At 52.6% G+C, this 20,508-nt stretch overlaps 1 protein-coding gene across 1 annotated transcript; it reads left to right on the forward strand.

Annotated features, from left to right (window-relative positions):
• The first annotated feature begins 1,252 nt into the window (after positions 1 to 1,252).
• On the forward strand, positions 1,253 to 19,737 carry PNLDC1 (PARN like ribonuclease domain containing exonuclease 1). The gene is given in 19 exon segments (XM_045866185.2): positions 1,253 to 1,534; positions 1,536 to 1,600; positions 1,901 to 1,974; positions 3,165 to 3,204; positions 3,742 to 3,865; positions 4,028 to 4,116; positions 5,784 to 5,884; positions 7,301 to 7,377; positions 7,556 to 7,699; positions 8,203 to 8,272; positions 9,804 to 9,889; positions 11,098 to 11,153; positions 14,142 to 14,206; positions 14,643 to 14,696; positions 14,883 to 14,925; positions 16,457 to 16,556; positions 16,864 to 17,039; positions 17,168 to 17,266; positions 18,519 to 19,737. Coding segments are annotated over 19 exon segments (1,698 nt in total). The 5' UTR covers positions 1,253 to 1,363; the 3' UTR covers positions 18,583 to 19,737.
• Positions 19,738 to 20,508: the final 771 nt, after the last annotated feature.

Raw genomic sequence — 20,508 nt, forward strand, 5'->3', positions numbered from 1 at the left:
TCTGGCTATTTAAGACCAGTGCAATGAGAAAGAACCTGTAAGCAGTTAAGGCGGCTTCTAGAGCATTTCCCAATTTTTAAATGTGTATCCCAATTATATATTTATACAGAAGTGAAATAACATTACTATTTCTAATCCGAGTGTTTGGTATTTTAAAAAGATGGGTATGCACCAACATTTTTTAAAAGTATGATTGGTTCTGAGAGGATGCAGTGACTTAGTGGTCCTCTTGTGATCAATAAATACCCTAGTGGAGACATTTGAAAGTGTTTATAATAGGTCCGATATTTTCTTGCCTCATCTTAAAGACTGGAGCACTTCACTTTGAAGATTGTGGTTGTAGAAGGCTTTTCAAACAAGTCTGGTGTTCAAGGGCGGGTGTAAATACCGAAGACTGGACTAGTGGCTTTGGAAACTGGCAGTGACAAAAATAGGGTTCACCTGGAAGTAACGCTGTAGGTAGGGGTTTTCTCTGCAAGGAATAGGATGGTCCTAGATCATCTCTGCACCAAAGGTTTCCTCAGTTTGATAGGCAACTCCTGAGGGTCTTTGTGGCAAGTGTGAGAGATGGTATTACGGATGATGTTGCAGACAAAGTGGAGAAGATAGAGTGTGGGGGAGGGGACAGGGCCAGCTCACCAGGGGCCAAGTGCGAAGACGTGCAGATTTCAACGCGGACGAGATGGGGCCCTCCCCCGCCGCAGCTGCCGTGATTGCCTCCTTCCTGCAGTTCCTTCAGGCGCTCCCGCCCGGTCTGCACGTACCCTTCTTCCGCGCTGTTTTCTCCTACCACGCCTCTTAATACCCAGCTCTACGGAAGTGCCACCTTCCAGCGACTGCAGAGAGATCGCCGCCGCCAGGGGAGCCGGGCTCTGGCTGCGAAGGCGGGGCCTCCGGCAGCCCCGGCGGGCGGGCGAGGTGCGCAAGCAGACACCTGTGGGCGGGCAGGTGGCGGCACGCGGCCAATCGCCGTGCGAGCCCCTTAAGAAGGGCGGCGCGGCGGAAGCGCGTGGCAGCGCGTGGCCGCACCGGGCGCCTTCGGCCGAGCTGCGCGGCCATGGACGTGGGCGCCGACGAGTTCGAGCAGAGTCTCCCTCTGCTGCAGGAGCTCGTCCTGGGCGCCGACTTCGTGGGTGAGGCGCGGGGGAGTCGGGCCTGTCGCCAATCTGCTCTGGGGGGCGCGAGCCTGCGGGGGCGGGGCGGAGCGGGGAGGTGGGGCCTAGCGGGGACGGACTCCAGGCCGCGGGAGGCTCCGAGAGGGCCCCCCCGAAGGGCGGGAGAGCCCTCCGGCCGGGCGGTGAGACGTTAAGCAGCACTTGCGGCCTTGGCCCCACTGTGGCCCAGGTGGAGCCGAGCCCATGGGATGACTGGCCTGGCGTATCCTTGCTTTGGCTTTCTCATTTTCGTCTTCTTGATCCCGCCTGGCCTCGTGAGCGCCGACGGTGAGCCGAACACGTTTGCCACCTGCAGCATTGACAGCAAGAACCGTGCGGCAATGGTCTGCGTCTGGGGACTCTTGTCTTTTTTTTTTCTGGCCCGCAGGTCTGGACATAGAGTTCACAGGCCTTCGCTCTAACCTGTCCCGGCCCCAGCAGATCAGGTACACCAAAGCTGCCGTAGCTGAGCCAGGGGAGGTGCGCTCCTCTGTGCCCTCGTGCCTCGCACTCCGGCCACGTCCCCGGCCTTTCTCAGCAGGGCCTTATTGGCTTTGAGGGGGCAGGGCAGCTCTTGGGGGGGGGCGGCTGGGGACCTGGCCCTTGTCCTCTAAATGCTGGTAGCCTTCCCTCTTGGTAACAAGGTAACGCTGCCTCTGGCTGAGAGGCGCCCCTCTGGCGCGGAGGCTGTGGCACCTTTATGTCCTCTCCTTGCCTGTGGAATGAGATGCCTGTTTTTCCCCCAGTCTTTTCGACTTGCCCTCCGAGTGGTATCTAAAGACCCGCCACAGTGTTCAGCAATTCACCATCTGTCAGATTGGTGAGTGTCCTCTTCAGCCGTTCCTTCTGAGTTACTGAAGGAGATACTTGGGTTGTCTTTGTGTTTCCTCTGGTAAAACAGCGTTGACCCCTTTCAGAGAGATTGGCTGTGGTTGTGGATGCTTGTTCGGTTTTTGTCTGTGTTGTGCCTGTGGGCCTAACACTGTGCAACAAGCAGAAACCTCGTTTAGCAGCACCGTTCATCAACATGAAGGAGTCTGTACCATCTTTCAAGGGAAAATGTGTATGATTTTTGTTTACAGAAAACTTATACAAACAAGATCACGTTATAAGTATCTTGCTCTGTAGCCTTTTTCGCTAATGGAGCTTAGAGATCTTTCTGTATTGACATAAACAGCTCTCCATTTTTAACAGTCACATAGTATTCCAAATTGAGTATATCCATTGACTCAGTCTGCTAATGATGTACATTTGAGTTACCTTTTGTGTGTATTGTTCTGGTATGTGCATATGTATTTGGTATACTTCCAGCAGATTTTACTGGCCCCTGCTTTTTCTGTGAATGAGGACCGTCTGTGTGTGTGGTTGCTCTCTATCCTTGTCCTTTGCTATTCTCTTGTGGTTTTTTCCTTAATTGTAAGACCTCCGTGAAAAGTACATGAAACAGCACGCTGATACGTTTCTGTTGTCCTCCCCTACTTTGAAGCCTTCTTCACTTTGCATAGGGTCTCTTTAGCAATATGGACATTTTAAAGCCATTAAATGTATAAATCTCTGGTTTTTAGCATTTCCTCTGGTGAGTTTTAAAACTAGAAAAAATGTCAGTATTCTGTGTTTGAAGAACCATTCACCATCCTATTTTAATAATTTCAGTGTGAATTACAGTTGATAGTTCTCCTGTTCCAAGTCTGTGTTTTCTCTCTTTTTTTCTTTTTAAGATTTTATTTACTAGAGCACAAACTGGGGGAGAGGGAGAAGTAGGCTTCCCCGCTGACCAGGGAGTCGGATGTGGGCTCAATCCCAGGACCCTAGGATCATGACCTGAGCCGAAGGCAGACGCTTAACCAAGGAGCCACTCCGGCGCCCCGCCCCATATTTTCTTTAAGAGACAATCTTATTCTAAAGGGTACACAGTTTCTTTAGGTGCAAAATATTGTTCAAAATGTTTCCTTGCTGAAGCTCACTTCTGGTAGGTTTTCTTTGGTATTCATTTCCTCCTCTTTCTTCTAGGATTGTCTGTGTTTTCCAGTATTGAAGGAGAGTTGAACAAGTATGTATGAAGACCTTTTGCAAAACACCTGGCTCTTGCCCACTGATCCTCTCCACCTGCTCCCCTCCAACTGCCTCAGGGTCTGAACCACGTTGGCCCTAGACATTCCATAGTCTCCTCTGCTTCTGTGCGTTTCCGCCCCACTGTCCCCTGCAGCTTCTGGCTCCTCCAAGTCTCTCTCGGCACAGTATCTTTTCTGGGGTGCCTTTCCCAGCATTTAGGTGCTCCTCTCCCCGTTTCTGTGCGCCCTGAAGGTAGCAGTTAACACGGTGTCATAATGAGGGTGATGTGGCTCCCAGGAACCAGCAGTCAGAAAGCCTGCTGAACAGTAGGCTCAGGATGGGGGCTAGACTCTTCCATGCGGGCAGGATCTCTGCCTTTTTCCTTTGGCCCCAGGGCCAGTTGGTACTAGAAAAAGCCAACATTCAAATACTTCTTGAATGAAAGGAGGAGCCTGCTCCGAAGTCAGCTCTGAGAGCTAGAATTTTAAAAATGGTTTTGGCTTTTCCTTTTTACATTTATTTATTTATTTTATAGGTATGTAGCCCATTCCTGTAACTTCTTTCTCTTCCCGACGACATTTGGGATCTTGGATTCCGAATTCTCTTTCCAGGCTTCTAGTGTTCAGTTTTTGAATCAGTATGGCTTCGACTACAACAAGGTATGGCAGCAGAGAAGGGAAATGGGAAGGTTTTAAAGGTTCTCTGGTCCAGCTGGGCTGAGTCCCATTTCCTGTCCACGTGAACTGGACAAGGAAGGCTTCTTTTCCCTCTGCTCCCCTGCCCAGAGGATGCCTCCACTAGTCTCCTTGTTCCCCATCTAGTTTCTCAAAAATGGGATCCCATATATGAATGAGGAGCAGGAGAAGAAAATTAAACACAGCATCCTGACCGGGAACTGGAGAGTTCGCAGGTAAAGCCCGTTTCTCTGGGGGCTTTGGGACTCTCTGTTGCTCTCTTGCTGCTGATCTTCCGAGTTTCCTGTGGGTTGGCGTGCCGGCTCCAGGGTATGGTGACCTCCCGCCATCACCTTTAGCTGGGGTGGCTTCGGCAGCATGCCATCAGCCAAACACAGCAGCTCCAAGTGCTGGGCGTTCTGTTCCCTCACCTGAGAGGAGAGCCGTCCTACTATATGGAGGATGATTTTCGTGTTGAAAAGTGAAGGGAAAAAAGGCACTGACTCTTAACTCCGTACTCAAATGAAAAAGCGGGAGCTTCATGCCAGTGGGGTGGGGGGGGGCGGAGAGGGGAGGGGAGCAGGCTCTGTGGGACTCCGTGTGAGATGTTATGCTGGCCTTCAGGGCGATCTCGGGGAGGTCTCGGTGGTCAGTGACGTATAACCTTGACCACGCCAGTCATGGCCTGGACATATTGCCCCGTGTTCTTGAATCTGCGTGCTCCTGAGGGCGGGGTCTGCCTTTTTTTCTTTTTTTCTTCTTTTTTTTTTTTTTTAAGATTTTTATTTATTTGACAGAGTGAGCACAAGCAGGGGGAGTGGCAGGCAGAGGGAGAAGCAGACTCCCAGCTGAGCAGAGAGCCCGATGCAGGACTCGATCCCAGGACCCCGGGACCATGACCTGAGCCGAAGGCAGACGCTTAACCGACTGAGCCACCCAGGCGCCTTTTTTTTTTTTTTTTTTTTTTTTTTAAGCCCCCAGTGCCAGTTGTCTTACTTGAAACCAGGACTGCTATGGAGCTTGGGCCAGGAGTAGTGGAGTGACAGCATTGTGTGGTCCCCTGGGCCCTAGGCAGGCTGTGTTGGCAGAGTCTGGAGCTGAACTAGTCATTTCAGCTCTTTGAGCTTTAGATTCTTTGCCTTTATCAGGATGGGAGGTTAAATTAGACCGATTTTTAACTCTGGAATATTATGATTGAATATTGGGTCCAGATAATTATATAATATTGGAGGTTTTTTTGTTTTGTTTTGTTTTGTTTTTTAAGTAGGCTCTGTGACCAATGTGGGGCTTGAACTCACAATCCCAAGATCAAGATTCGTGTGTTCCACTGACTGAGCCAGCCAGGTGCCCCTGGAGGTGCCTTTTTTTTTTTTCCTCCGCTGAAATCCTTATCCTGAGTTTTTCATATAAAAATGTAGCTTTTTTTTTTTTTTTTTTGTAAGAGAAGATCTATTTGAATTTTTAACCTTCTGTTATTTTCAAATGTTGGAGAAAAGTCTTTCCTTATCTCAAAATAACATCGTGTTCTTATATTTCTGACGTAGAGGACGTGCTTACCAAAGTTCCTGTCTCTTCCTTATTTCACCAGATGGTGCTTTTTCACCCCAAAAGCTGAATTAAGCAGACAGGCCTGACAGGAGTGTTTAGTGTTGTCTAGCTCCCATGCATCCCAGTGAAGCAGAAAGGGATGGACCATGCTCCTGCGATTGTAGGGGAGAGTATCAGCCGAGTGTCTGGCTCTCTCTTGCAGAACAAGATTCAGAAAATAGTCTTTTTTGGGTTTATTTTGTTGCTGAGATCACAATGTTAAAACCGGAGTCCTCTGAAACTCTTGTCATGTTAACGTTGTCTTAAGGTTCTGGTGGTTTTCTCCAGCATCCCACTTTCATGTGCCCATTTTCAGTTCTCTGGATAAAGACCAGATCAAGGTGGTGATCGATGAGGTGACACGGTGGCTGGACCTGGCGGAGGAGGGCGACTGGATGACTCTCCCTGGTATCGCTGGTAGGTAGGAGGCTGCTCCCCCCAGCCTGGGGGTGTTGGGGCTGGTCACTGTCGGGTGCAGGGGTTGGGGGGCACGTACCCTCTCCTTCCTGTGGATCCTGGGCATCGGCTCAGCGGGCGTGTTGTCCCTGGGGTCAGATCAAGCTCTGACCTCAACTCAGAAGCCAGAGGCCTTTTGACTTATTTTGAGTTTTAAGGTTGAAGATGTCCCGTTCCATTCAGAGTCATCTTTTTTATCCCAATCCTGAGAGCCCTGTGTTACTATTATTTACTTGTGTTCACCCCTGGATTTTTTTTTTTTTTTTCCCCACGGCACAGTGTGGAATCACAATGAACATGCCCTCAATTAGTGGTCCTCGGGCTTGGTCTGTGGCCCCCCGGGGTCTCAGACCCTTTCCAAGGGGTGTACAAGGTCAAAAGTACTGTCAAAATCTCACTTGGCTGTCACTTGCCGTTGTCACTGGGCATTTGCATGGATAGTATTGAGCGGGGCGCCGGTGGGTAAAAATGCACCTCGGAGCAGACCCTGCGGGCTGTCCTCCTGTACTTCGTTGCCACTTCCAGCTTAGAAACACAAAATCTAGTTTTTATGAACTACCTTCGTGGCGAAGAAGTAACTCAACCTTTGTTCATCTTTTAATTTCGATGTGTCAAAATACATATGCGTAAAACCTTGCTGTTGCTAACCGAAGTGCAGCGGTTGCCTGGATGAAAGTGCCCGTGCATGTTTCTGAGCTGGTAGCTGAGTCCATGCCTTTTCTTTTAATGGAATGTCGTTTTTACATGAAAGAACAGACTGTGGTTATTTTGATTTTGGGTATTTTCAGTCCTTTTCTCAAGTGAGAAAAGTAAGCCTGTCACTTGCAGGAAAATAACAGAATTTGTGAGTGATAAAATTTGAGCTTTCCATCAAAAACTAAAATTTTGGAAAACTCAGGTCTGCCACCGTGAGCTTGACAAGCTTCCCAATACTGAGACCGTTCTGATGGCCCGTGGTACATGTCTTGTTGATCGTATGTAATGTGTGAACATCAAAAAATTCGAGTAACTCCACAAAGCAATATTTTTCACATAACCAGTGCATGATGTTACAAAATCACGGGTAGCAGTGTAATGGTTTTATTATTTTAAAAGAGAACTTTGCATTGTTTAACGTTCACTGTTCTAATGCAGTGAATGTCAAAAGCTATAACCCCCCCACAAAGGCTCGCCAGGGTTGTCTCAGAGTGGCCCTGAGATAAACTTCGAGAATGGACGTGAATGCTGTGCCATCCCTGTCGTGGGGGCTCCTGGGTTTAGGTACACCTGAGAGCTGCCTCTCCGTTGTCCCCATGCATCTCTCAACTTCTTCTCCTGAGGGGAAAGTGAACCCCCGTCTGGGTGGTTCTGTGCAAGCCTTGCGTTTCCTTGCCACAGGTTTCCAGGCCTTTGAGGTCCAGCTGGTGCTGAGGCAGGCCCTCCCCGACATCTGGACGGTCCTGAGAGATCAGGGGGTGAGTTCCCACCTGTGAGCAGGCAGTCCCAGTGGCTCTATTCTCGCTCATTCCACCAAATCTGGCCTCTGAAAGGCTTTCTTTTGTCTTTTCACCCCTCCTTTTGAGATGAATTGCTTCTTTGGCTTCGTTCCCAGGAACCCAGGATTCAGAGAACTTGTCTCTACTTTTGTCTCAGATAATAGTGAAAAAAGTGAGTAAACAACATCGCTGGTATCTTGAAAACACCTCCTGTGATCGAGCCAGCTGTTGGAAGGAGAAGATTCTTCTCTCTGCCAGGGGTTTTTCGGTCTTTTTCCAGATGCTGGTGAAAGCCCAGAAGGTAGGGGGGGAAAAAAAATCTGATCCCTAGCAGTCATTTGTATTTCTGAGCATAGAAATATGCTGTGTCCTCCAACAAAAATAAGATTCCTTGAGATAAGTGGTTCTTTCCTGTCAGTAACTGGCTTTCTAGATCTAGCCTTGCTTTCCCCAAACCGTGATGGGTTAAGCTGGGGCAGAGTGTCCGCATAAAACCCTGCGGCTCCTTTCCCCCTGTTGGGCACACGGCCGCTTCACTACTAGCTGACCTAGGACTGCTGGGGGAAGTTCTTCAGTTTAGACCCCCAGCATGGACCCTGTGCCCCACATCCCTCCTGCACCGTGCTTGTCCTCCTGGCATCAGAGCCGTTGGGCCACCTCTCATGAGGGTGGGGTGAAGGGGGGTGGACTGCCGTGTGGTAGGATTGCCATGGGTTCTAAGGCTACCCCCTCTGCGAGAGCATGTTCACCTCGGATGTCTGTTTTTAAACCTCTTCTCTGCCACCTGCCGATTCCTCCAAGTAGCCCTTAGTGGGCCACAATATGATGATGGACCTGCTGCATCTGCACGAGAAGTTCTTCCGGCCACTCCCAGGTACGGGCACACCTGCCATCCCCCTCTCCATCTTCACTGGCCACCTTGAGAGGGGGTGGGGGCCAGGGTCCTCCTGTGCTATCTCCTCACGATCCGCTGGCTTCTGTAGAGTCCCAGCATCTCTGTGCCTGTTCCCATTTTCGCGGAGTGGAAGCCAGGTGCCTTTCTGGCAGAAAAACTTACATTTGAATGGATACTCTGGCCCCCATTATGGAAGTTGTCCCAGATCCTTGTATAAAACCTTATAAAATCAGAAATGTGAGCAGGAGAGATGCTGCCTTCAATCTCAGCTATAATCCCAACACTTTGCTTTTTCCTCTGTGAGTTCTCACAAATTAGATCACACTACATAGGTGATTTTATGTTTGGCTATATTTCCACTTACCGAAAGCATTTGTGTCATTGGCCTAATAAATGCCATATCAGTGGCTGTGTGGCCTTGTCTTGTGGTTGGGCCATACTTTTCCATGACTGATGGTGCCCTGGCTGGATGTACAACGGGGTCGTGTAGCCGTTAAAAGCATGGACTTGGGAGCCATGCGTGGCTCCTCATTCCACCCCTTGTTACGTGTGTGAGCTCCAACAAAGCACTTCCTCTGCTTCCTATAAAATGGGGGATAGTAATGGTACCAATATCCTAGTATCAGGGATTAAATGAAGTAATGTACACTATCTAGATCAAGAGGGTGAGACGGTTCTAAGATTTCCCCAAGAAATGAATTGATAAAACACCTTAGTTTGAGCATATTGAGGAAATTGGGGGAGAAGTTGGGGTAAAATTCATAAGCCATGACCAGAAAAACTGAGACAACAAAACAAAATTGCAGGGAGAGCAAGAGCTGGGCAAGAAAGGAAAGGTGGCGGGGTGGGGGGGAATGTGACCTGGCCCCACGAGAGCAAGGAGGTGCGGTCCGGGGCTGAGTCAGGAGTCCTCTTACGCAGTAGGAAGCCACGTAGGTGCCTAAAACTGGTGAAATCGCCCGTAGCATAGCTGAGCAATCCGGGAACAAACACCCAGAGAAAAGGACTGGAAAGTGCTGGTCTGGGGAGTGGGACGAGGAGAGCAAGGCTTGTGTTGGTTGGTTTCGCAGCAAACCTCTTTAAACTGTGTGCAGGTAGGCCTTTGATAAATAAACCAATCGATAGCTCAGTTCCTTATCGGGGTACTTCACTCACAATTTTTAGTTGATTTTTCTTGGATCTTCTCTGAATAGTCCCTTGTAAGTGACGATTTCATATCTGCCTTTTCAATAGCACTTCTTTTTCCGTTTTTCCATTGGCTAGAACCTTGCAAACTACATTAACCTTGACCATAGACGATACCCTGAATTTAATGGAAAGCCATTTGGCTTTCACCACCATGAATGGTGATGGCAGGTTGGTTTGAGATCTGTCAATTCTTAATGATTTAGGAGAAAGGACGTTTTTAATTCCCATTTTGTTTGCTTTGTTAGTGTTGGTGACAAGCTAGGTTGGAGAATCTTCCCATGTTTTACCAACAAACTCCCTTCTATCTGGTCTTTTCCTTCAGAAAGCTATGATCAATTTAAGCTGAATATCCACAACCTGTTTCCTGTTCTCATTGACACTAAGAACGTGACCAAGGATATCTGGAAGGTAAGGAACGGGGCTGCTTTGGGTTAAGGAGTGCTTTGTCCCAATCACACTTCACTTTGTCTCTTTTTAAAAATCTATCTTGGAACCCTTTTCTCCTATTTTACAACCAGTATTGGCTTCCTTTGTGTTTTAACATTGGGTTATCTTACTAGCTTCTGAGTGTTTTCCTTCCCTCATTCGAGTTCCCATGTTTTGAATGAGGTATATGGAACTTGTCTGATCTAAATAAGCAGTCCACAGAAGAGCTTGTGCTGGAGCTTGAGGTATGTGTGAGGAGTATTTGCAGCCAACTCCAAGAGCATCAGGGTGCAGGAGTCTCTGAAGAATCTTTACTGAGGTGTAAAGTCATGGGTTTGCCACCCTGAGTGCATTACAATCCCCTGGGAAGCCAAATCCTGACACCTGGGTCCCACCACCAACTCCCAGTGGTTTGGAGGGATGGGGGGGGGGGTTGTATTTCAAAAGCTCCCAGGGGCTTGTGCAGTGCAGTTAGGGTGTGAACCACACATGGAGAAGGGAGGCACCCCACTGGCTTAAATGATTCTTCGAAGTTAAACTGAGGAACAGAGAAAGGGAAATCAGATCAGCATTTTAAAGCCTGAAGCTGGTCACTTGAAGTTAACTATCCAATAACAGAGCCACAGCAATGGCACTGGGTTGCCTGGTACATCCTTGCCCAGAGCCCATTCACTGCTGTACCACCCCGGTTTCTAGTTCTTGAACACTTCTCTGATGCTGCTCGTGTCCGTGTGGCAGAGTCCTAGCGTGAAGCAGGAAGGACGTGGGCTGATCTGAGAGGACCCATGTGGACTCCTTGTCACACAAGAGGAGATGAGCTCTACGGCGACCTGGCATGTCCCAAGGCTCTGGTTCTCAGAGCACCTGGTGTCCTACGAGTGTGTCCTTGGCCATGGCCTGGTGCCTTGGAGGCGTATGTTCATGGAACCACTTAAGCACATGTCTTTGAAGGAAGGCTGTAGGAGCTGTTGCAGTTTTTCTAGCTTTGCTTTTTGGGAACCTTTTAGGAAACCCAAGATCATTAGGTGCTTGGACATCCTGATCAAGGAATAAGGACACTTGTGTTTGAATAGAAAGAGGGGTTTATAGGAACTATTTTCCATGTTTCTTTAATGGCCATTTGGCAATACTCAAAGCAGATAACAAAAGCACAAGTTTTATTCTCCCTGATTTGTTTTCCATAATTTTAGGAACTGAATTTCCCAAGGGTTTCAAATCTTTCAGAAGTTTATGAAGTCCTAAACAGGTAAGGAAGCCTTTTTTTTTTTTTTTTTTTTTTTTTTTTTTTGAGCTGCTCCTAGAGCAAAGGTTCTCAGTGGAGGGGATTTTATTCCCCAGGACACATCTGGCAATGTTGAGACATTTGGGGTTGTTACAAATGGGGGCTATATCTGGTGAGTAGAGGCCAGGATGCACAGGAATAGCCCCCAACAGCCAAGAATTCCCCAACCCACAGTGTTCCTAGGGTGTACCCACCTCAGCACTATCTAGAGGGGCAGGAACCCGTGAAATACCTACAGCTGTTGAATTATATGGTGGTTTCTGGTGGCCAGGGTTTAATTTCTCTTGATCTGTGTCTGATTACTGGCGAGGTAAGCTCCAGCAGATCGGGCTGTTTTCCATCCGGACCCTGGTGTTTGTCATGGGCCTGACACGGGGCTGGAGGGTGCACCCCAAACACTTGAGTGAATGAATGATCCCAATACTAGGGACGACCCTGACCTTTCTGTAGAAGCAGCTCCCACCTCCCCTTAGAGCTCTGACTGAGGCCTGGGTTGTGCTAGTGGGGACACGATGCCTGGGAAGTGCCAGGGTCTGGGGAGCTCGGTTCCTTCCTCCCCATCTGGGAGGACCAGGAAACCCCGAGCAGCGGAGAGAGAGGGGCATCATGGCAGCTGAAGGTGGCACCTTTCTGAAAGGAGAATGGGTCTGTTCCTCTCTTGGTGACAGTCCTCTGACCACCCGCATTCCCCCCCCCCCCCCTGCAGTGCAGTGCGTGGTAGTCTCCTCTGGGCCCTCGTGCTTCATGTTCTTCCTCCAATGCCCCCGCCCCCAGGTCCCCATTTCCAGGAAGAAAATCCAAGGCCAAATGCAGGCAGTGTCCACTCCCTGCCCTGCCAACATTTGTGGTGTTGTCTTTGTCAGGGTGTCTCCCAGCAGCCAGGACACATGAGCGCCTCCTGTGGGGGGGGCCCAGGCGGGAAGGGCTGCCCTGCGCCCGCCTGTCCAGCCTCCAGCCCCGTGGTCCTCCCTCCACTGGCTCGGCGGTGTCCCTGGCGGGGCTTCCAGCCTGGCCCCCTCCCCTCGCCCGCCATCAGCCTTGTTCTCCTCGCTTAAACTGCAGAGCCACCCTCCTGACTCTGTGCGCTCGCTACCACAGTCTTCCTTCTCTTTGCGACATGCCTCTTCAGGGGCCTCTATGCGGCCGTGACCCACGGAGGTCAGGTTCTCTTCCTTCACGGAACTTGCTCTCGTGAGCTTGCCCGGGGCAGACTCCTCCGTCGTCCCAGCCGAGGGCCGATGCATGGGAGGCCCAAGGAATGGGCATGGTGACTGCTCTCTGGAGCCTGGCACCCTCAGCCTCTCCCCACCCGTGCTTCGGTGGTACCCTTCCCCGGATTTCTGGTGGGTTTTATGGTTTTTCAGTCCATTCCTTGTGGGCTCTTGTTCTTCCACCCATCCCTTAAGTCCCTTCAGGGTCGTTCCTCGACCCGCTCCTTGCTCGTTATCGTGTCCCTGGGTGACCAAATGCACTCCCTTAGCTTCAGCTACTGCTGTCCGTGACTATTTAGACCTCCAGGACAGCCCTTCGCTCGCTGCCTGGCTGCCGGGCCTTCCTGCCTCACGCGGCCACGGGCACCTTTAACTTGGCATCGTTCTCCGTCCCTCAAACCCACCTCTTTGCCTGCAACTCTCACGAAGTCCTGATGGCCACAGGGGCCGTGCACAAATGTGAGGGTTTTGTTGGAAATGCACAGGCTCTGAATCGAGACTGCTTGGGTTGAAAGGCCGGCTTTGCCACCCGCTGGCTTGTGAGCAACGACCGAATCTCTCTGAGCCTCCGTTGTACCACCTGTGACCTGAGGATATGACTGCGGGGAGCTCGCAGGTAGCCGTGGACACAAGTGTGCTCGCACGCGGGAAAGGACTTGGACCGATGCCTGCGCTCGGCCCGTGTCTGTGTGGCGTCCACTGCTGGCCTTGTGACCGGTGGCCTGAAACTGAATGGGTACATGCACCGGACAGATGGGGAAACGAGCGGTGCAGAGGTGCTCGGCACACACCCAGGTTCTAAGAGCCTTTGTCGGAAAACAAAGGGAAGGTTTCCTTGTTGAGTGCCATCCCCTGTGCCAGGGCCGGGGCTGGGCCAGCCACGTCTTCTAGTCCGTGGACTCCTGTCTGTCTGATGCCCTGAGCGTCTCTGGAGCCTCTCAGGTCTGCCTTGCCCCTGCGTGCCCAGCATCCTTGCCTCCGCCCCGGCCTCTTTCATTCCAGGGACCGTAGAGGCGCCACGGGTATCCCCTGGCCTGGCCTGGCTCACTGCGTACTGTCGCTGGAGTGATCTTTCAAAACATGAACCTGACTGAGCCAGGTTTCTGGTCCGTCTTCCCGATGCTCCTGAAGTCTCCCCACCACAGATCATCCGAGCTCTCTTCCTGGCCCCTGCCCTTCCCACGGGGGCTTCAGCCACACCGCTCGCCTCGGCAGCGCCATCAGGCCTCGCTCCCTTTCCCTCGCTCCCTTTGCGTGCTCTCCGTGCTCGAGATGCCGGTCGCCTCCCCGTGACTTCAGCTGAGCGAGTTCCTGTGGTTCGGGACTCCTGGGGTACTGCCTGCTTCGAGAAGCCTTCCATCCCTGCAGCCCGCAGCCTCCCTATCCTCGGGTGCTCCGTGCGTGCCTGGGGCGCTGCAGCAGCGGGACCAGCCCCGTACCTGCCCTTTGGGCCACGGGGTAGCTCTGCAGGCAGTGCCGGTGTCGCATGTGTCCTGGTGCCTCGGGTCTGGCTCAGCGTGTGGCAGGTGCTCAGAGCAGCCCGGCTGCAGCCTCCGGCCCAGGTGTTCTCCTTCACCTGCCCTGGTCTGCCTACCGAGACCCTACCGCCTGTTCCTGTTTGTCTTTTTCTTAAAAAGGCACCCCAGTCCTGAGGACCCTTTTACTTACGTTAACATGGTGAGGAGAGACCAAGAAGGGCTTACTTGCGGTGACTCTCCATCCTGTTTTTCTTCTCTACTAGTGACTTGAATCCTACCAAGAATTCCGGGCCAGTGGTTATTCACGCAAGCAAGTGTGAAAAATATGGTATGTTCCTATGAGCATAAGCTGCTCCGTGGGCGGCAGAGTATTGAGGTACCAGAGTGGAGGCTTGGCCTCCCCATGGACAGGTGTGTGGGAGGGCCACATGGAGTGCTCCATCGTTCTCCTGTCTGTGCTCCAGGTACCCCCCTTACAAGGGAGCCACCCCAGAAGGCATCGCAGCTCCTGGGGGTCACCTCCCCCTGGACATGTGGCCGGCCTGCCGGGAGGCTCTCCGCCTCGGCTTCCTGCTGCTGTGGGGGGACCGGGGTGAAGACAGGCGTGGGTGGGGAGAAGGGCACACACATCTCTGGAGGAATGATGGTTGTCGGTGATGTGTGCACGGCCGGTGCAGGTGTGCGGCTGGGTGGGGGAGAGAGCCCTGTGCAGGCCATGTTCTGATGGCTGTGCCCTGCTCTCTCCTTCTGGAACGCTGCTTCAGTTGAGACCAAGTACCCTCACGAGGCCGCGTACGATGCCTTCCTCTGTGGATCAGGTGAGCGTTGCCGTCCTCTGAAAGGGGGACTCCTGCTTTATTTGTGATAATCCCCACCATCCCGAGGCTCCCCATTTATTTCCAGGTGGGTTGTGCATAATGGACATAAAGCAGGGGTTTGTGTATTTTGATGGGGTGCTGTGGTTGAGCCTGGACGTGTGTTACATCTCTAGCTTTCCCCCCCAGTTCTTCTGAAAGTGGCACACTTGCTTCTGTGGAGAGTACACCGGTGAGTGTTCCTTCCTTCTGTCCTGTTCCCGGAACTGTGGTCCAATCCCCTGAGCCCTCGCTGTAAGCGAGGACCTCCGGGCTCCTGTGGCTCTCCCAAACACGGGCGGTGCGGGATGGCCTTTCCTACTGCCCCGGCCCCCTCTGAGCTGGGCCAGGGCCCTTCTCAGCACGGGGCAGATCCACGTGCCAGGAGGCCAAGGCAGTAAGGTGGGGTGCAGGGCCTCACACCTGCCTCGGTGCTTCACAGTGTTTGGTATGCAGGCTTTGTTATCCACCTGTTTCTCGTAACCATGGAAATCAGTGAGGTGGGAGGGCACATCCTTGGGGTCCACACAAGCTGCGGAAAAGGGTAGTGACTCGGAATAAGGCATATAGGGGAGAGATTCTTAAAACCCCAAACTGGAATCTTAAATGCATTTCCCCATGGTAACGGCACCAGGCTCCTAGGCACCAAGGCCACACTTGGAAGATGCGTTCTAAGCCACCATCCTTGGTGTGTGCATTTGTTAAATAGGATTTAGGCTTGGTGAAGGAGCGAATCAAAATTGTAACAGGGTCTTTGAGGCTGACTTGGAAACCTTTTCAGACTAGTCCAAAATTTTTATTAATTTTACTAATCTGTTAACTTTGGTACTACCTATATCTTTCCATTTTATTTTATTTTATTTTTTTAAGATTTTATTTATTTATTTGAGAGAGAGCAAGCACATGAGAGGGGGGAGGGTCAGAGGGAGAAGCAGACTCCCTGCCGAGCAGGGAGCCTGATGCGGGACTCGATCCTGGGACTCCAGGATCATGACCTGAGCCGAAGGCAGTCGCTTAACCAACTGAGCCACCCAGGCGCCCCTATCTTTCCATTTTAGTAATGGCTGTATACTCTATAACCTATTGATGTGAGGCTTATAACTTAAATAAGTCTGCTCTCTCACTCTTTCCTGTGCTTTGACAGCATCTGAGTGCCGACTGGGAGGTACATGTGTGCCTGATGGGGGAGCCCCTCATGCCCTGCACCTGGGTGCCTTCCATGCTTGTGTTCTAATCCTCCTGACCTCAAAACCCTCCTAGGGGTAGAGAAGTTCCATGGCGTCCCGGGCCTGCCTGGCTCCAAGGCCCGTGCTTTTGCCCGGACCTGGGCTCCGGCACGTGGTCATGTCTGCATGGAGGCGGGCACGCGAGAATGAGGGCTGAGGGACGGCCATTCGGGATTGAGAGCGATGTCCTGTCAAGTGGACCTTTGGACCGTGGCTTCTCACTAATTCTCTGAGCCCATTGCTGATGCTTGTCAAGGAAGCTTTATCCAAGTGTCACCGACAGATGGTGACCCTTGAAAGCTCAGCTGTGGCTGGGGCCCCAGAGGGCGCTCTGGGATTGGTCAGTTGGGGGAGTCTGCCGATTTGGAAGGAGGAAGGGGAGAGTGGTCTGAGGCGGCACCCTCCCCTATTCCGTCCCCAGACCCTTCGCTGTGGCTGAGGACCTGTGCTTGACCGCTGGTGTGCCTGAATGCTTTGGGGTTTTCTCTGTCCCTGTAGTGCTGGCCCCATGCCTGAGCCCTCCTTCTCTCTCTACCTTGATGTGCTCGCTCCCTATGTGAACCAGGTGAATCTTATCCGAGCTGGGGTCCCTAAGATTGTGAGTAGCCTTTTTTTTTGCTCCTTTCCCCTTCTCAGAGGCATGTGCTGGGAAGCAGCCCGGTTTTCTCGGGGATCTCTCAGAGGTGGTCTGAGAGCAACCAAAACCAGAGTGAAGAGGGTGCTCCCGCCCCCGCTAGGCTTGTTCTGTTCTTGTCTTCCTGCCCAAACCGTCGTGGATGCGCGCATTCCTTCCGTCCCTTCCCAGCCCAGACAGAGCCTCTCCTAGCCTCTCAGGATTTTCAAACCAGGTCAGTTGTCCGTAGGAAGTGCAGAAAACCTCCTCTGTTCTTCTCCCTGCCTTCTAGAATTTCTCGGGTCCAGATTGCCCCAGTATCCGACCTCCCATCCTCCTCCTCCGTGTCCGGAGGTGGCCTGGGGTCAGCGAGCAGCAAGTCTATCGTGAGTTTCAGAATCTCTGCAAGTTCGATGTGCGGCGACTCTCGCGGAGCCAGTTCCTGCTCTTGACCAACAAGTTTAAGGAGTAGGTGCCTCGGCGCTCGGCCCACCCCCGTGCCCCTCAGCCACCCTGTCTCTTTGCGGCCACTTGGAGCCTGCTTGGAACAGCAGGGCTGACACTTGCATGCCTGACCTGAGACTGTCTGTTGGCAGTGCCCGGAGCATCCTGAAGGAGTACAGGGGCCACCCCAGCCTGCAGGTGTCCCTCTACCGGTACTGGAGGCACTCCCCGAACATCAACTGCCTGTTACAGTAAGCGTGCCCGGGACCGCGGCTGCGGAGTTTGCTCGCTGGGGGCGGGGGTGTATTTGAGCGTGCACACGAGCGGAGGGAGGGGCAGAGGGAGAGAATCTGAAGCAGACTCCCCGCTGAGCGCAGAGCACGCACGATGCGGGGCTCAATCTCACGACCCCGAGGTCACCACCTCAGCCGAAACGAAGAGTCGGATGCTCAACCGCCTGAACCAGTCAGGCAGCCCACCAGTGTGTGTTGTAAAGGAGTCATTCCCAAGTACGGCGACCTGAATGTCCTTCAGGAACACTGGACGAGCATTTATTGAATGTCTGCTGGATTGGGTAGTGTCATAGGTTCTAGGCTTCATCCGCAAATAAGACAAAATCCCTGCTCTCCTACAACTCACCCTCCAGTGGGAGGTAACCGTGAACAAGTGAATTTCAGGATCGATCAGGTGACAAGCATTTATTAAAAATAAGAGCAGGTCAGGAGGTAGGAGTGGGGGGCCAGAAGGAAGGGTTACTGGTTAAGGGAAGAGATGGGGACCCCATTAAAGTCTCCAGCGAGGTAAGGGAACAAGCCAGGGAGAGCACTGGGGAGGACTGGCCAGGCAGTGGGGCAGAGGCCCTTGAGTGGGGAGGTGTCCGGGATGCCGAGGGGCCGTGAGAAGACCACGAGGAGAGGCTGGGGAGGAACGTGGGCCTGGTGGAGTGGAGGGCTGTGGGTGAGGGCTGTGGGAGAAGCTGCGGGTAGCTGAAGATTTTCAGAGAGGTGGGACCCTTGGCTCTGTGTGGGGCAGACTGCAGAGCACGCAGAGCGCTGGGGAGGCAGGCGGGCGGACCATCCGGTCGGGGCTTGGGCTGCCGGCTGGCAGAGTGGGGCGCTAAAGGGGGATCAAGGACCAACTGGAGCAGGGTCAAGCTTGAATCATGGTTTTTGGCCTGCGTAACTGAAAGATAAAATTGCTCTGAGGATTTTGGCTTGCTGGTTAGGAGCCGTATCTATAGAAAACCGCATGCTTGAAGAAAAATGGCCCCTAGGCAATCTTTTCTCCATCCGTCAACCTCTGATGTAAATCACTAGGAAAATGACTCGTCTGCATGTGTCTGAAAGCCATTCTGCCCTCAAGGCAGAAGTTCACACTGGGAGAATGATGGGAAGATAGGAACATTTGGGTGAGCAGGGTGGGGGCCTGCGTGTCTGGCTTTGGACCTGCCCGTTCTCACACAGCCCGCCGCCGTCCAGGACCGCTGACCTCTCTGTCTTGCAGGGTCTGTGGCGTGGTCATCACCTGGGCCCTCCTGGCACTTCTCCTCGGAAGACCTGGCCACTGAGTGCAGCCGGCAGCCTCTGTCCTATCCCTGCACCTCCCTGGGACAGCCATCCATTTGGTTTTTTTGTGGGTTTTGTTTGTGTAAATCATATTTTTACTTGCAGGCCAATCTGTGTGGTCCTTATGAGGAACTTTGTTTTGAAGGTGAAATTCTGTAATGATTATCAACGATAAAGAATTCCTTAGATGTGGTACTTTTGTGGCCAGAGCTTTTTTTTCTTTGAATGGGGAGAAGTCCTCGCCTCTGGGAATTTAGGCTAGACCCCCAGAGGGTCTCCTGCCCAGACAGCTAGCATGGGAGCTGGACAGTAGGTGAGCCAAAGGCTCCATTATTTCTGGGAGAGAAATTTTTGGCCGGTAGGCCCTTCCCCAGACCTAAATCCCTACCAGCCTGAGTTTAGTAAAGGGGGAAGAAATGAAGCTAAGTGTCCATGTGTATTGGTGATGTTTTATGGTTTACAGTATTTAACATTCACTTCAGAAGCAAAGATTGCGTACCTTTTGAGGCCAGATACAATCTGGTCACTCTGTTTCCCCTGCACTGGGCCACACCAGGGGCCACGCTGCTCTACGCCTCACCCAGCTGTGTGTGTGTGTATATAGAATAGCTGTTCTCTATTGAGAGCTGAACTTGGCTGGGCTGTTTCCTCAACCATGAACTTCACTTACCGATTTAGCAAAGCCTCCTTAAATTCAGGGTGAGGGGCGGCTGCGGAGGAGTTTCCTCCATAAAGCGGAATCGCTAGTGGGGGCAGACGCCATTCCAGAAGCCCCAGGCCCGTCCTGAGGGATGTGAGTGACCAGTGGGGCAGCTCGTGGTTGGACCAGTGACGGCCTGCTCTCTGGGGGCGGGGGGAAGGAAGTTTTACCCGTTTGTCCAAAAGGCATCCTAGTGAGGTCCCCCCGCTCCCCACTGAATGTAACTTTGTATACGCTGAGGAGCACCCCCTTTTCTCTTGGGGGCTTTTGGGGCTCAGTCTCGTTAGATGAGCTCCACATTCGGTAAGCAAACGTGAGAAGTGAACAAGCCCTTGGCAGAGTGAACCGAGTCACCGTTTTGACTTTCCAGGGTTGGAGCAACTGGCTTGTGTGGTTCTGGAGAAGGGAGTTACTCACCCGTTGGCCCGTCTGCAGGGCGCCGCTGTTGCGTGCACCTGCAGTGGGCCGTCCGCTGGCGACGCGGGCTGCCTTCGGGCGGTGGGGACGCCGGCCGCGCTGCCTGCCGTCCCTGCTGCGGGGAGGGGGGGCGGCGGGGGCGGGGGGCTGCTGGGAGCCCGTGACTGTGCTCAGATTCTTGATCGGTGTGCTGCTGAGAAGTGCCGAGTGCAGGGAGAGGCCCGGGGGGCCGGGTGGGCGTGGGGTCCCGGTCGTGGGCTGTTTGCTGCCCTCATCCTGCTTTCTCCTCGTCTCGTCTAGGTCTTCATCCCCATGCTTTTCATGTAGTTCTTTTATCCCATCGTTAAATGAAAAATCCAAAGCAAAAACGTAGACCAGGTGCTCTACCCTCCCCCCTTCCCTCTGCCTCGCCTTGTGGCTCAGGCCCATTCTCCCCTTTCAGCCATGTTTCCCTTCACCATAGACCGGCTCACAGGCCGGGCTTGCAGCCTGCCCCCAGCCGCCTGCCCCCCCTGCACCTCTCCTGCTCAGAGTCCCTCCACAGACTCTGCACCCTGGTTCCTGAGCCCCTCACCTTCCTGCTTGTTCCTGTCCTGTAGCCATGTTGAGCATCATTCCTCATCCCTCTGCCTGGCTCATTCCCCTCGCCCCTGAGACTCCATTCAGCTGGCGTCTCCTCTAGGTTCTGGATCTTTGCTGTCCTGGTGGCCCCCTCAGGGGTTGGGCTTCTCCTGCCTCTGTTAGAACGCTTGGGCTGTGTGGCCAGGCTCCTGGTCTGTCCCCTCGCAGGTGGGCGCTTGGCTCTCTAGTC

This window comes from Mirounga angustirostris, unplaced genomic scaffold, assembly GCF_029215605.1.
Source record: "Mirounga angustirostris isolate CCGP_5_RB_7025 unplaced genomic scaffold, mMirAng1.0.hap1 SCAF_8, whole genome shotgun sequence".
Lineage (NCBI taxonomy): Eukaryota > Metazoa > Chordata > Mammalia > Carnivora > Phocidae > Mirounga > Mirounga angustirostris.